Raw genomic sequence first — 16,678 nt, 5'->3', positions numbered from 1 at the left:
CAATGGGGTCAATGTATTCCCTTCAAGACTAAAGGAAGCTGACCTAGTACGTCTCCCGGCACCAAGAGGCACTCGCCCCCGGCCCCTCCCTAACAACTTGCCTTGTAGAAAGAGTTGCGGGTCCCAGGCTCCCGGAACCCAAGGCTTCGCCATCCAGGACAACTGCTCTGCCAACAAGGTCCCGCGAGAGTCGAGAGATCTCGCGATACAAACCCACTAGCATCTCGCGAGTTTCCCCTGGAACCAACATGGCGGTACGGGGAAATCGGTATTTCGGAACTCGGAAAGTGCTTCATTAACGGTCTGGAGAACTTGGATAACAAGGAAATAGCAGAAAGTCTTTTTCGCCTTTTATTTCTCATCCTAACCCCCCTAGTAGAGAGGAAAAGCGATAGAAAACCCTAAAACCTCCAATGATCACGGTTATACCACACAAACAGAACCTCGCTCTGCCTCAACCAGGCTCACAGCCTGTCACGTGGAAGTAGATTCTCGGCGTGCTGTCACGTGGGTACTGAGCGAGCGCGCGCTGGTCGTTCTCCCAAGAGCCCTCCCCGCCCCCCTTTCGCCCGCGCACACGTGCGCGCGCACCCCCGCCCCACGTGGGGGCTTCGCCGTCGCTGCCGCCGTCGCCGCCGCCGCCGTCTCCAACCCACCCCCTCCCAGCACTCGGCTCTAAATCCGGGTCCCAAAGCCGATGGTGCCCCAGGTTCCCTCCTCCTCCATTCTCCCTACCCCACGTCTGTCCCCCACCACGTGCCCCGAGCTACTGCTCACCTTCCGCGCCGGGCAGGGTGCCGCGGACCACTCGGGGAGGCGCCGCCGCCGTGGCCGCTCTCTGCCCCCGCCACGGCACTTGCTCGGGTGGACGCCGCAGGAAGCTCGACAGCGGCGGCGCGGCGCTTCCAGGTGGGTCCCCGCCTCCCGCTCCTGCCACTTCCCGCAGCACCAGAGGCTCCTTCCGGTCCCCTCCTCTTTCGCTGGGACGGGCGGGCGTCGGCGACTGGAGGCGAGCTCACTACACCGCCTGGTGGTAACCGCGGCCCGTGCAGCGCGGGCGGGCTGGGGGCCGCTGAGGTCCGCCCTCGCCCCTGGGCTAGGGTTGGTCTTCTGAACGCTGGACCCAGGTCATCCCCAGTAATAGTCTACCCATAGAGGAAAGGCGTCGCTGTAGCTCCCCTGTTGGAGGTCCGCTCCATTGTGCCCTCTGTGGCGTCTTGAAAGGTTTGTACACACACCAGCTCCCGGTGTGATCTCAAGCTGTATATGTACTCCTGCCTACTTCATCTCCAAACACACAGCCCCCTTGCTTACCCTTCTGGCTTTCTGGCTGTTCCTACAACACGCAGGCTCTCAGACTTTCAGCTTGCTGTTCCCTCTGGTTAGAACTCTTCATATTTCTTTTAACTCGTTGATGTTCAATGTGTAGTTCAAGCCTCTTCTCGAAGGTCAACATGAGGCTTCGAGGCTACTATATCCAAAAAAGCACACTTGTACCACCAGTCTTACTCTCTGCACCTGCTTACATTTCCTACCGACAGTTATCATTTCCAGATATTGTTGGTCTCCTGCCACCAAGAATGTGAGATCCATAAAGTGAGGGACTCTGTGCCTTTGACTCATTGCTATATCCCCAGCCCTCTCTTAGGCACAAAACAGTGTTTAATAAATACTGTGTTAAAACATGTCAGTAGGGGCACCTGGCTGGCTCAGTGTTCAGGACCCACCTTGGGTGTAAAGATTACTTAAATAAATTTAAAAAACAAATAATAAAACATGTCAACAAACTACATTGAGCATGCAGGAAAATAAAGCCCAATAAACCTTGATGGAAATAAATACTTCCTTTGGGTTCATTGTTCCATTGACCATCTCACCATTTATGAGCTGTGGAAAAGCTGAGCTACATCTCCTTCCTGTTTATAAGAAGATTACATTCCAAAAATATAAAATCCAGGTCTAGAAGCCATTTTAACTGGAGCGCTTCTGCATTTGTCAGGTACTGCTTCATTGCTTTTGTTTTGTTTTCCTGGTCTTTGAAACTTTTTTTTCAGGCAAGTGAATACATGTGCCTCCTTTTTTTTTTTTCTTCTGGTAAGTTATTAAATGTTGAATTGCCTTTTTATATATGTTTTAGTTGAGAGTTCAACTCAAAATAACATCTGCTTCCAGACAAAAGGTGACAGATATATTTTTATATTAACATATCAACTTGCCTTTACTGAACCTAATTGGTTCCAGACCTTATTCTAGGACTAGAGTCACAAAAATAAACGAGGTTTCCCTACCTTGCTCTGTATGTGTTAGAGCCAAATTCTATGTATAATAACCTTAACAACCATCTCTTCTTGAGTCTATGTGGCAGGCAATATGCTATATACTTTTTTTAAAATCACTTATTTTAATCTTTAACAATCCTAGGATAGATAACTGTTAATGTTAGGCACCAAAATGAACTTCTCAGATCCCCTTTAGAAATGAAGGACTTATTATATTACCCCAGTGGCCAGGAGTGTTGCCCACAGACTGTAATGAACTGGCGTTCTGGCGTTGCTCAGTGTCACATCTCTTCCCAAGGAGGCCACATCCAAACACTGATCAATGTAGGGCCACTAATAGTGTCTATCAGGATTGTTGAAGGGCTGACCCTCTCACCTCAATTTGGGACAGTTCTGGTGGCTCATCCTATATGCAGAACAACTTGCATCAGCTGTTGCATCCTATTAAGACTGCATCACTGCTTGACTTCTTCCTCTTCCCTGGCCTTCTTTAACCTCACAAATGACGATCCTAAGCATTTCCTAAATAATCTACACACTAATTATGTCTGCTTCCTGGAGAGCCGAACCTATGACACTATTCACATTTTTCTGGTGAGAAAATAGGCTTAGAGAGTTATGTAATTTGCATAAATTTGAACTGCAGAAGGTTCTATGTAGAGATACAAATATTGTGGGAACACAGGAGTGTTGGGAAATGCTTTTTACAAGGGTTGGCATTCGAGTTACAGCATGAGTTTGCAAAGCAGAGAAAAAAGACCATTCTCAGCTAAGGGAACTGCATGATTCAGTGTGTGGGAATGTGAGAGGGGAACTACAAGTAGCCCCAAGTGGCTGGGCTCTAGTGTCTTTGGAACAAGCACTAGAGGGGTGAGGGGGATAGATGAGTTCATTGATGGTAGTAAATAAGGTAGCCAAGGACAGAAATTTCTAAGCCTGGTGTGGATTCTGGCAAAGTAGAAAGGGTAAGAGCCCCCTTAGGTCTTCAATTATCTAAGATAGGGAAAAGGAGCTTCCTTGCTTTCAGAAAAAGAAACCACTGCCAAGCTTACTAGTGAAGTCACTCCCTAATTATGTATATCCCATATACTCTGTTATTTTCATCTAGGATCACAGAATACTGAAGATGGAAGAGACTTCAAGATCATCTAATTCAGGGGTTTGCACAGTATTTACTAGAGCACTGGCATTCCATTTACAATCACAGTCTTCTGCCAGAATCCAATATTTAATCCAAATAAGATGACCTAGGAATTGGCAACCACTGACATCTGCCTTTAAGGCACTGCTTCAGAACATGCTTAGAAAACTATTTATGTAGTTCATTCATTCATTCAATAAGCATGCTAGTTGCTGTACAAGGTGCTGGCAATATAGTAAACAAAGCAAGCATAGACCCTACTCTTACAGATCCTGTAGTGTAGGGAGGGAGGCTGACATTCAAGAAATAATCACACAGAGGCACCTGGGTGGCTCAGTCAGTTGAGCATCCAACTCTTGATATCAGCTCAGGTCATGATCTCATCATTCATTAGATTGATCCCTGCATCAGGCTCTGCACCGACAGTGTGGAGTCTGCTTCGGATTCTCTCCCACCCCACCACTCCTCTGTTTGTTCTCTTTCTCTCAAAACAAATATTTTAAAAAAAATTTTTTTAAGTAATCACACAAATATTGTATGTTAATTAAAACTGAAGGCACCTGGGTGGCTGAGTCAGTCAAGCATCCAGCTCTTCATCTCAGCACAGGTCTTGATTTCAGGGTCATGAGTCCAAGCCCCACACTGGGCTCCACCCTGGGCGTAAAGCCTACTTAAAAATTTCAAACTGATAAGCACCATGAATAAAAATTACAGGTGACTAATGAAAATATGTCCATATGCCCCAAAGTACATGTTCCAAGGTCTTTAGATAGAAGTAAAAAGGAGGGCTTCCTGAGAAAATAACATTTAGGCTGAATGAGACCAAAAGTGTGAATGTGCATTTCAAAGTTAGGCAAAGGGTGGAAAACATTACTCAAAGAAGAGTTAATGGAAAGGCCCCTAAAAGGAACTACTACCACCAAAAAAAAAAAAAAAAAAAAAAAAAAGCTGCTTTTATTATGGATGTATTTAAATCTGATATGAAATATACCCTAATCATTTTCATTAGCTCCTGTTTTTCATGTCATATTGTTCAGAAGCCCCAAGAGGTGGTTATATAATTGATTTAACCATTTTTCTCTTTGAGAAGTGTTAAGGCTATCCTACTTTCCTGCTTCTACAAATGATTAGCTTGATAAATGCCCTTATATCCAAATATATATCTTGATTACTTGGGAGGCTGAATCTCCAAGATTTGGATAACTGATTGAATTTGTTAGTATGTTAAAAGGGAGTCTGGGATTCCTGGGTTGAGTGACCAGAGAGCTGGAGGTGTCACTGAAGACTGTAGGAAGTACCATAAGTAGGGGCAGGTTTAGGGGAGGAAATGATGTCTGCTGTTAGGGCATGTGGACTTAGAGTTAACTCCTACATCCAAATGAATCTTCCCAGGAGTAAGCAGAATATATAGGTCTGGGATGCAAGCCCTAGGTCAGAACTAGAGGTACAGATTCATGAGTCTTCAACATACAAACAGTAACTGAAACCTGGGTTTAGATTATCCAGGGAGAGCACAAAGAATGAGAAGAATTGAAAATGTAGAACAAAACCTTGAGAAACTCAAATATTTGGAGGCAAGGGGGGGAAAAGGACAACCACAGAGGAGAAGCAAGAAGCCAGAACAGTAAACGAAAAACTGGAATAGAATGGTATCCCCCAAACCAGGGAGGAAGTAATTTGAAAGAGAGCTGTCAACATTAGATTTACCAGCTACCTGTTTTGTGCCACACACTGTGGTGAGCACAGGAGAGAATAAGACAAATCCTTTTGGTGCTTACTGACTAGTGGGGAGACACTTTACACTGCCCAAAAAAACAATATATTTGGCATATTTTTAAAACTAACCCTTGGGGCACCTGGGTAGCTCAGTCAGTTGAGTGTCTCACTTTGGCTCAGGTCATGATCTCATGGGTTGTGGGCTCAAGCTCTGTGTTGGGCTCTGTGCTGACAGCTCAGAGCCTAGGTCCTGCTTCAGATTATGTGTCTCCCTCCCTCTCTGCCCCTACCCCGCTCACACACTGTCTCTCTTTCTCTCTCAAAAATAAACAAACATTAAAAAAAATACTTAACGTGGCTTAATGAAAAAAATTAATAAAATAGGCAAAACTGAACTTAAAATAATTAAAATGGGAAAATTAGGGCAACAGGAAAACAAAAATAAAATAATGCACAAAAATACCTGAGCACTGCTTCAGTTCTGGCAGACATTGTAACAAGGAAAACCAGGATCATGTATGACAGTCTCAGTATTCATAGGATAACAAATCAGTCACTCAGGGGAGGCATTACTATTCCCAGTACTGAGATCAGATATAAATTTGTCCCACAATTTATCAAAATAAGAGTATGTCTAATAGTGAATTGTATCCTCAAAAGCATATTTAGTAAATCCAGCAACTAATTTTGTGGGACTCTTTATTATAACATCTCTCCACTTAGGCTGAAGGCAATTCTATTAAGCTTGAAAGAGGGCAACAGCATAGCCCAGGTAAGAAACTGTTATAGTGTAATTTAGCACAAGGAAAGATTTGGAAATATTGTAAAGGATAAATGAATTATAACAACTTATCAGATGATCCCCGCCCCCACCCCCCCAATCCTTCATGATCCTCCATTCATCCTCCATGTTTGATATAATCCATAGATACTAATCTCTGGAATCTCAACTGACCCCAAGAGCACCAAGTTAGTACTGGTTTTAACATTTATCACATCACAGATCCCGAAACACTTTCTTTTTCTATGATTCATTTACGGAGTGATTTTAAAGAAGTCCCTCAAAAATTCTAGAATGAGAAAATCACCATTTTGCAACCTGTAATGAAATCCTTGATTCAGGCAATACTCATCAGTAGATAAAATTATTAGTAGAAAAGTTGATCAGTAACTTTACAATGGAAGAAGTTCTCACCATCTGAACCTAGATTAATCCTTGTAGCATTAAAGTGGAACAAGTAGATATTATGTGGCCCCCTCCTGCCTTTCCAGTGCTTTACCAGATTGGTCAAAGGTGTTAGATGGCTATATTGGTATTTCCCAGTGAACTGTATCCTGGTATTCAGGCCCCTAGACAGTTCCCTCCCAATAGAGGATAGCAGAAATGACACTGTGTCAGTTCCAGTCCTAACCCCTTAGAACCTACACCATTTTCTTTCACCCTTTTGGAATCCACTGAATAAGGAAGATTGGTCTATCCTAGAAAGAAGCCACATGGAGAGGTCCGGGAGTATATGGTCCTATGGAGACTTTGATGGAAATGAATATTGTGGCTCAGCCAACAACCAGCACTAAGGCTCCAGTTATGCTGGGAGCCTTTTTGGACTTATAACATAGCCTATCTGCCAGCTCAATGTAGCCTCATGAGTGACTCCAGACAATACACAGAATCATGAAAAATAATAAATCTTCATTTTAACCAAGTTTTGAGGGCTTTCTTATACTATGAAAGGTAAGTCTTTAACCTGAGTAGCACATGACTACTGTTAGAGAATTACACCTGTTGTTACATTCATGAACAGTTTCACCCTTCAGTGTCCACAGGTCCTACAGCACAAATTCACACGGGTAAGAAAGAAAACTGAATGAACTTAAACCCAAAGAGCTTGTTTGACAAATCTATACCTGAACAGTTGCTATCATAATTCTGCCTCATAATTTTGTCAAATGTACACACTTCAGATATGATCTACTAAAGTCATTATCCACTTAGCAATTAAAGCCATATAGGGAAATGGACTGAGATCCTGGACTTTCTGCCATTGGCACCACATGCAAAAAGCACTGTAGGATGATATATCTGTCAGGGCACATCAATTTTGTACCCAAAATTGGGAAGAGATATGCAATTACTATGTACTTTGTATTTTTTAATGTTTATTTTTATTTTGAGAGAGAGCACATGCCAGGGAGCGGGGGAGGAGCAGAGAGAGGGAGAGAGAATCCCAAGCAGGCTCCAAGCTGTCAGCACAGAGCTCCTTCTCAGTCTCACAAACTGTGAGACCATGACCTAAGTCTGTATCAAGAGTCCAATGCTTAACCGACTGAGCCACCCAGATGCCCCTGTACTTCGTATCTTTTAAAGCATTGTTTCACAACAATCCAAGATGGCAGATACTCATTTTATAGATGAGGAGAGCAAGGTGAGGGAACTTGTCAAGGTTTACAGCTAGTAAATGACAGAGCCAGGATTCAAATATAAGCAATTTACCTACAGTAGATTGACTCCATTAATGGCATTAATTGTTCATAGCTCTCTGTATCCACACCTTTTGCCATGTGACTTTGCAGTTCCTCTCATTAAAAATAGGCTATATTCCCACCTCCTTTGAGTCTGGGTTCCACCATGTAACCTGGTTTGGCCAGGGAGTTATTAGCAAATAGGACACATGCAGAGGCCAACCAACTTGCTCCTCTGTCATGAACAAGAGAACATGCCTGGGTTAGCCTGGTGAAGGACACAAGAAACAGAGTCCAACTCAAGACAAATGAGTGAGCCCAGCCAAGGTCACAAGACCTGCCTAGCCAACCCCCAACTTGAATGCAAATCCCTGAGTGAGCTCAGTTGAAATCAGCCAAGGCCTGATCAGCTGAACTCTACAGACTTGTAAAATAACGGGTTTTGTATACCACTTTTTTTAAATGATTTTTATTTATTTTTGAGAGACAGAGCACGAGCAGGGGAGGGTCAGAGAGAGAGGAAAATACAGAATCTGAAGCAGGCTCCAGGCTCTCAGCTAGCCGTCAGCACAGAGCCAGACATGGGGATTGAACCCTCGAACCGTGAAATCATGACCTGAGCTGAAGCCGGATGCTTAACTGACTGAGCCACCCAGGCGCCCCTGAGTTTTTCTGGTTGTTATGTAGCATTTTTGCACCAGAAGTTAACCAATACTATATAATAACCATACTATCTAATAACTATTTATGACCGCTTTTCCACATTTTTGAGTTTCAGGTGACTGACATGAGCATGTATATTTGGCACTGAGTTAGAAATTTGGGACTAGAGTTTAAAAGAGACATGAAAGGCAGGGAAATACACATGAGAATCATTTTTAAAGAAGTGGTAGCTGAGGGACACCTGGCTGGCTCAGTTGGTAGAGCATGCAACACTTGATCTCAGGGTTGTGAGTTTGAGCCCCACATTGTTATGTAGAGATTGCTTTAAAAAAAAGTGATAGCTGAAAGCATGGGAGTGAATGAGCTCTCTAAAGAGATATGTGGAGGAAGAAAATGGATAAAATGCAATACCATGCAAGTTTAAAGAAGTAAGTTTCAGGATTGAGAAACACTAATTGGATTCTCTAGTTGGCAATTTACTTGTGACTTTGGAAAGAAGCATAGGTTTTGAAATCAGACACACCTGGGTTTGAACTGACAGTTGTGTGTATCTGGGCATATTAATCTGTGCCAAACATTTGCTAGGAATTCAGCATTAGTACTGATTATTAATAGTGTGCTATCACTAAAATAATCTTGAACAGTGACCTGGGTTTTTTCCCCTGAAAAAGTAGTTTCTTGGGGCACTTGGATGGCTCAGTCATTTAAGCATCCAACTCTTTAATTTTGGCTCAGGTCATGATCTCATGGTCCTGGGCTTGAGCCACACATTGGACTTCACACTGAGTGTGGAGTTTGCTTAAGATTCTCTCTCTCCCTCGGGTACCTGGGTGGCTCAGACTGTTAAGCATCCTACTTTGGCTCAGGTCATAACCTCACAGTTTGTTAGTTCAAGCCCCACCATCAGGCTCTGTGCTGACATCTCGGAGCCCGGTGCCTATTTCACATTCCGTGTCTCTCTCTCTGCCCTCCCCCTACTTGTGTTCACCCACACCCACACACACACACTCTCCCTCTCTCTCAAAAATAAACATTAAAAAAAAAAGATTCTCTCTCATTCCTTCTGCTCCTCCTCCGTGAAGAAAGGGAGGAAGGAAGGAGAGAGGAAGGAAGCAAAGAAGGAAGTAAGTTTCTTACCTAATTCCCTTACATGCAATCCTTCAAAATGGTAACAAGTATATTCAAACCTTGGAGGGTTAGGAGAGTAGCTTCAAAATACAGGGAAATTGCCTCTTTCTGATACAATTAATCACACTAATCTTACAAAGTCTGTTATGAAAATAGTAATGCTAATAATGAATGTGACTAATACTATCATCTGTTTCAAAAGAATTCAGTGGGACATATTATAAAATGGTGAATAAGAGCACTGGTATGAAGTTACATTGACTGGATTTGGGAGTCCCCATCTGCCACTTCTTTGCTGTGTAACCTGGGACAAGCCACTTGACCTAAGTAATAACACTGTAATAAGGATTAAACAGAAGTAAAGCACTTTAGTAGGGTGGCTGAAACATCATAAATATTCAATAAATGACAAGCACTATTAAAAACAAACCTTTTTTGATAATCTCCTAAATGCCAAAATTATAATAAACTCTGGTGATTCAGAGCTGGATATATCATCATTCAATCCGTGAAGAGGATTATAATGTAACTATGAGGAAGAAGAAAACTGAAAACTAGATACATTTTTTTAAATTCAAATACCTCTTAACGGTGATTAAGCAAGTTTACTATTTCATTAAACATCAAAACTAAAATATCAAATACTAAACCAAATGAGTAATTTTGCATACCTCTGATTAAGAAATACAGGAAAACATTTATATTAACAAACTTTATACCTTTCACCCTTAATATCCATCAAATCAACATCCAAGTTATACATTTTAAAATCATTTTTATTGAACTAATTTTAACAACAGTTTTAGCTGGTGGCAGTTGCCCCAACCTAAACAAACCCATCATGAATGCTATTCTACATTCTCAAAGTAATCCAGTTTGTTTTTGTACTTGGAATATAGTTAAATTTTGACATCACATAATCAAGCAAATAGCGGTGCATACTGTATTATCCAAAAAGACTTGATGCATTTCATTAAAAAAATCATTTTGCACGTGGCTTTAGCTTTATCAACAATCTCATCAACACATTCCATACTTCATGCTCTCAAAATAAAAAGTGCCCTAAAACTAACTCTAAGTTTTTTACTCATGTTAATGAATTCTATCCAGGGTTATATGAATTGAAGTTTAACATTTTACAGTCTAAGAGGCAATAAGTTACTGATAACTGGTGACACAAATTCCACTCAAACTAAATACATCCTTGATACATTCAAAAGACATTTTGTAAATATTAATATGCTAGTTTATATGCTGCAGTGCAAAAGAAGTGACACCCCGTTTCCTGAGCTTTAGGAAATTAACATTTTTCTGACTACAACTCTCAATTTAAAATAGGCTCTTTATTATAGGAAGCCATGACAACACTATACAATTAAATTAGGGTTTTGGAGAACTGAAACAATTGGTCAGAGTTATGGTATATTAAGGTAATGAAAAAGTTTTCAAAGCAAAAGTATTTACAAAACTACAAAGGATACTATGGATTTGCATGTAGTATAAAGGTCAAAGATAACGTACTGATTAGCAAATGATCACAATTATTCCTTCTCTTTCAAAAATATTACACTGAGAGACTTTACGGGAAGTTATCTAGCATTAAATACCAACCTGTAGTATATCATACATTTTAACACATTCTTCCATAATGCCCAGTAAGAAAGAATAAGAGATAAAATATTAAAAATCAAGAAAATAAACATGCTTTAGGAATGTTTTTGCATGTGTATGCGAGAGGAAATGAAAATGACTTCTCATCAGAACTTTCTACATCCTCCAAATTACAAGGACCGAGTTTCTACTTCAATTTTTTCTTCTGCTTGTAGACTATCAGGGTCAACATGAACAACTGGGGGTCGCAGGATAACTTCGGGCCCTCCACCATATATAGACTGTAGAAAATTCCATGTTTCTTCTGAAATTTGACCAGAATCTGCTCCTAAAATTAAGTGCAAAACAGAATAATGTTTACAAACCTACAATATTGCAAAAACATTCATAATGTACCCCCCAGCATGAATCCTCCAGAGATAACTGAGAAACTTTGGCGCATGAGTTTTCAGACTACTAGTCCATATTGTTATAAGTTGCAACATATAAGAAGTACTCTTTCCTACCTCATACAAAAGCCTTCAAACCTTTGCTCAAATAACAAACACCAGCAACTGTTTGGCAGGTTATTTGTCCTACTTCATGTATGAATTATATCATTGAGCTGAGAGAAAAATGTGGCATAGATGGCTAGTAATGATATATTCTTAACAGTGACAAACGGCTCAAGTATTAGTAAAACTTACCTTGCCTGAGCATTACATTGCCACATTTAGTGACTGCAATTTTAGTGTTATCAATAGGACCTGGAGGATCTAAGTCAAAAGGAAAAACAAATGATCAAAATGTACACTCTTCAAAGAAATGCACCAAAGAATTACATATCTCTGTACCTGAAATAGCTGAGGACTGCAACTATATGATCACACTGATTAATTTTTAGTCAAATTATTACAGTGAATTTTTAACTGTCTTCTGAGCTTCTTCTTTTTGGGGTCTTTTTTTGTTCTCCCAAAACAAAACCAAGAAAGAAGGGGGAAGAGAGGCTCTCTCACTACCATGCAAAATCTCAATCTTAACTATCCATTTGAGGATCACAGGTTAAAACGTACTTTTAGAAAAATAAAATAAAATGCACTTTTAATATAAAAGAATTATTTTGTAATTTAAAAAGAAATCATGTAATTCTCGATTTATTTCAGACTGTCATTATTTAAACTAAAAACAATAAAAGCATTATAAAATGAAATGTTAAAATGCATCTTTTTTTAACTTAAAGGGGGAAAAAAAACACCCATTTTCCCCTTGAGTACCAAAGTACAGTGCATGTTCATTATCAAAATCTGGAAAAAGAAAAGTACAAGGAAGAAGCAATATTGTAATCTCATACAGAAAAATAAGCAGTTTTACTATTTGTGAGTTTTTTGCCTTTGCATATGTTTGCCATTTTTTTAAATATGAAAGTTTCAAAGGATGACTACAGTATTGCAAACTTTTTCATATATCAAGAACATCTTTTTATATATGTTGTCACAAAAATTATTTAAAAATTTTTATAATGTTATTTATTTTGAGAGAGAGTGCATACAAGTGGAGGAGGGGCAGAAAAAGAGAAAGAGAAGTCCCAAGCAGGCTCTGCACGGAGGGGCTCAATCCCACAAACTGTGAGATCATTACCTGAGCTGAATCAAGAGTCGGATATTTAATCAAGTGAGCCAACCAGGTGCCCCACAAAACTTGTTTTTACTTTTATTTTTTTCCTGTTTTTTATTTATTTTTGAGAGAGAGAGAGAGACAGCATGAGCATGAGAGGGTCAGAGACAGAGGGAGACACAGAATCTGAAACAGGTTCCAGGCTCTGAGCTAGCTGTCAGCCCAGAGCCTGACATGGGGCTCGAACCCACAAACCGTGAGATCATGACCTGATCCAAAGCCGGACGCCCAACCAACCCAGGCACCCCCAAAACTTGTTTTTAAAGTCCATCTAGTAGTAATGGTTAAGTCATTATGAAACCAATGTTGGGTAGATTTTTTTTAACTTTTCGATACTAAGACTACAAACTAATTTTGTTCAGTTCCTTTACTCCTTCTATGAATATGCTATAATTCATGGAATAGGTTTAAAGCATTTATATAACCAGAATATAAACTAGACTATTAGATCTTTTTCTTTTTTGTTCACTGGTATAATCCCAAGTGCATACAGATCTTCAAAAAATATTTATTAATTTTAAAAAATCAGCAAAGAATTTCATTTTTTAAATAACCACTTACCTCCATCTTTACCCTTCACAAAACTCTCCCATTCTCTAAACCACTGCATACTGATGCAATAAAAAGTAGCTGGAGAGTCCTCCTCTTGAAATGCTCTGTTTAGCTATAAGGAAAAAAAAAAAACCATTCATCTAATATCTAGAACTTGCTTTAGAGGAGAACTATACAACCATTCTTCTCTAACAACTGAGAAGGCCAATTCCTCATAAAGAATGTGATGTACACTGATGCTAAGTTATCTTAGTACAACAGTAACACTATTAATAACAAGTCTAGGTTATGTCTCAAAATTTACAAGTATACACAAAAGAAGAATCAAAGACTGCATAAGTGAAAATGGGCAAGGCAAGTCTTCAAAACATCAAATACTCTACATATTTATTAAAAATCCTATGTGTAAATCTTAGACATATTCATACCTACTGTCTACCCTTTAATTCTGTTCAATTAAGATATTAGTGGAAATATTGCTATTACAAACGCAATGCTGCAATGAATTACAAACACAGTGCTGCAAATAACAATCCTGTACATGCCATTTGATAAACAATATACATATATGTATAGGACAAATTCCCAAAAGTGGTGGAACAAAAGTCCCTAACGATGTTCCATTCCTTCTTTTTTTTTTATGTTTTTTATTTATTTTTGAGAAACAGAGACAGTGTGAGCAGGGGAGGATCAGAGAGAGAGAGGGAGATACAGTATCTGAAGCAGACTCCAGGCTCTGAGCTAGCTGTCAGCACAAAGCCCGACATGGGGCTCAAACCCACGAACCATGAGATCATGACCTGAGCCGAAGATGGACGCTTAACGGACTGAGCCACCCAGGTGCCCCTCCACTCCTTTGAAAGCCCTTATGAGAAGATGAGTATGTGACTCAACTGGGCAAAACTCTACTAGAAATGAAAATTTTCAGGAGTGATCTAATGGTGAGAATAAAGTCGCTCCCAATGTTAATTTTTGTTAGCTAGCTTGGATCCTGAAATTCTGGAAAACTGGTTGTTCAATTTTACATTTTGATAAATTTCTTTTTTGTGACTTCTACTGCTTTCAACTAAAGAAGCCCAGCTGATAGAAAAACTAATATGAAAAGAAAGGTGGTGGCAAAAGAGCTTGGGAAAGATGAAGGGTATCTGAAATTTATCTAACTGTATTAGTGTGAAAAGACAGGAGACTCTTAAAAAATATTTCATTATGGGTAACTAATTGCCCATGTTACATATATCTGAAACAAAGACAGCCAGGTTCAGGTGTCTCTCCTAGAATCAAATCTAGTAAAACTCTGCCATCATCCCCAAAGATCCTTATAATAGCACAGAAGTACTTCCATAATCTGGCTTCATGATTTGACTTCACCGCCTAATACTTTCTTCCTCATGTATTCACTTTTGGTCACACAGATCTCTTTGTTACTCCCAGAACCAAGTATTTACATTCATGCTTCTTAAAGCTTTTACATGGCTATCACTTCTTTTCACACAATCTGAATACCTTCCTCACCTCCTTCAAGTCTTTGCTTAAATGTCACCTTCTCAACAAGGCCTATCTTTATCACCCTTTTTTTTTTTAATTGCACCTGACACCTCCCCTCATCACTGTACTCTTGTGCTGTTATTTTCTCTTTCCATAAAACTCATTACCTTCTAATACATCATGTATTATGCATTAAAGTTATTGAGGGCAAGGATCTTTCTGGGACACAAGACAGTTGTTTCCAGGGGCGCCTGGGTGACTCAGTTGGTTAACTGTCCAACTTTAGCTCAGGTCATGATCTCGCCATTCTTGAGTTCAAGTCCCGAATCGAGCTCTGTGCTGACAGACAGCTCAGAGGCTGAAGCCTGCTTCAGATTCTGTGCCTCCCCCCACTATCTATCCCTCTCCCACTTGTTCTCTCTCAAAACGAAATAAACATTAAAAATTTTAAAAATAAATAAAAAATAAAAAGCCAGGAACCCTCACAAAATTAAAAAAAAATAAGACTAGTTGCTGCCACAGAACAACGAATGGCAATGAAAAACACTGTGGCTGTCTAATAGTTAACAAAGAAACCAAAGTACGTCTGTCTCAAGGTAGAGAATTAGTTAGGACTTTCTATGATGCACAATTTATCTCTAGAAAACTGAGATTTCTGAAATGTAATGTCAAATTGATTCAACCATTAAATACATTTAATGCATAGCATTACCAGGTTTGAATACCTTTAGGACTTCATTGGCATCAGGATATTTCTTATGTGTCTAGGTGGGGCTTTTTAAATATTTAGTTAACTACAATCACCTCATTAATTTAAAGATACATGTTGGTGATACTCTACATGGAAAACCCAACAGACTCTACCAGAAGCCTTCTAGAACTGATCAATTAATTCAGCAAAGTCACAGGGTACAAAATCAATGTACAGAAATCAGTTGCATCTTTATACAACAAAGATGAAGCAACAGAAAGAGAAATCAAGAAACTGATCCCATTCACGATTGCATGAGAAACCATAAAATACCTAGGAATAAACCTAACCAAAGATGTAAAAGACCTGTATGATGAAAACTACAGAAAGCTTATGAAAGAAATTGAAGAAAACACAAAAAACTGGAAAAATATTCCATGCTCATGGATTGGAAGAATAAACATTGTTAAAATGTCATTATTACCCAAAGCAATCTACACATTCAATGCAATCCCAATCAAAATTGCACCAGCATTCTTCTCAAAGTTAGAATAAACTATCTTAAAATTCGTATGGAACCACAAAAAACCCCAAATGGCCAAAGTAATACTGAAGAAAACCAAAATGGGAGGCATCACAATCCCAGATTTTAGCCTTTACTACAAAGATGTCATCATGAAGACAGTATGGTATTGGCACAAAGACAAACACATAGACCAATGGAATAGAATAGAAAGCCCAGAACTGGACCCACAAGTGTATGGCCAATTAATCTTTGACAAAGCAGGAAAGAGTATCCTATGGAAAAAAGGCAGCCTCTTTAACAAGTGGTGCTGGGAAAGCTGGACAGCAACATGCAGAAGAATGAAACTAGACCATTTTTTTACACCATTCACAAAAATAAACTCAAAATGGATGAAGGACCTGAATGTGAGACAGGAAACCATCAAAACTCTAGAGGAGAAAGCAGGAAATAGCCTCCTTGACCTCAATAGCAGCAATTTCCTACTCGACACATCCCCAAAGGCAAGGGAATCAAGAACAAAAATGAACTATTGGGACCTCATCAAGATTAAAAGCTTCTGCACTACAAAAGAAACAATCAAAAAAACTAATAGGCAACCAACAGAATGGAGAAAGACAGTTGCAAATGGCATATCGGATAAAAGGCTAGTATCCAAAATCTATAAGGAACTCACCAAACTCCATACCCGAAAAACGAATAATCCAGTGAAGAAATGGGCAGAAGACATGAACAGACACTTCTCCAAAGAGGACATCCAGATGGCCAAAAGGCAC

General features: G+C 39.8%; 2 protein-coding genes across 8 annotated transcripts in view; both read right to left on the bottom strand.

Annotated features, from left to right (window-relative positions):
- ZZZ3 (zinc finger ZZ-type containing 3) overlaps positions 1 to 932 on the bottom strand; it is a 91,543-nt gene extending 90,611 nt beyond the window's left edge. For all 6 annotated transcript variants that reach the window (XM_029948733.1, XM_029948732.1, XM_029948738.1 and 3 more), the window contains exon 1: positions 778 to 932. The gene's annotated coding sequence lies outside the window, so the exon portion shown is untranslated. The remainder of the gene's footprint in view (positions 1 to 777) is intronic.
- A 9,210-nt stretch (positions 933 to 10,142) lies between these two features.
- Positions 10,143 to 16,678, bottom strand: part of USP33 (ubiquitin specific peptidase 33) — a 62,262-nt gene continuing 55,726 nt past the window's right edge. For both annotated transcript variants that reach the window (XM_029948740.1, XM_029948741.1), the window contains exons 22-24: positions 13,213 to 13,315; positions 11,685 to 11,753; positions 10,143 to 11,326 (exon numbers count right to left, since the gene is read on the bottom strand). In XM_029948740.1, the coding sequence (XP_029804600.1) occupies positions 11,169 to 11,326; positions 11,685 to 11,753; positions 13,213 to 13,315 (330 nt within the window). In that variant the 3' untranslated portion in view covers positions 10,143 to 11,168. The remainder of the gene's footprint in view (positions 11,327 to 11,684; positions 11,754 to 13,212; positions 13,316 to 16,678) is intronic.

This window comes from Suricata suricatta, chromosome 8 (genome assembly GCF_006229205.1).
Source record: "Suricata suricatta isolate VVHF042 chromosome 8, meerkat_22Aug2017_6uvM2_HiC, whole genome shotgun sequence".
NCBI classification, from domain to species: Eukaryota; Metazoa; Chordata; class Mammalia; order Carnivora; family Herpestidae; genus Suricata; species Suricata suricatta.
Note: the sequence above shows the minus strand (reverse complement) of the source record. Positions and strands in the feature narration are given on the sequence as shown.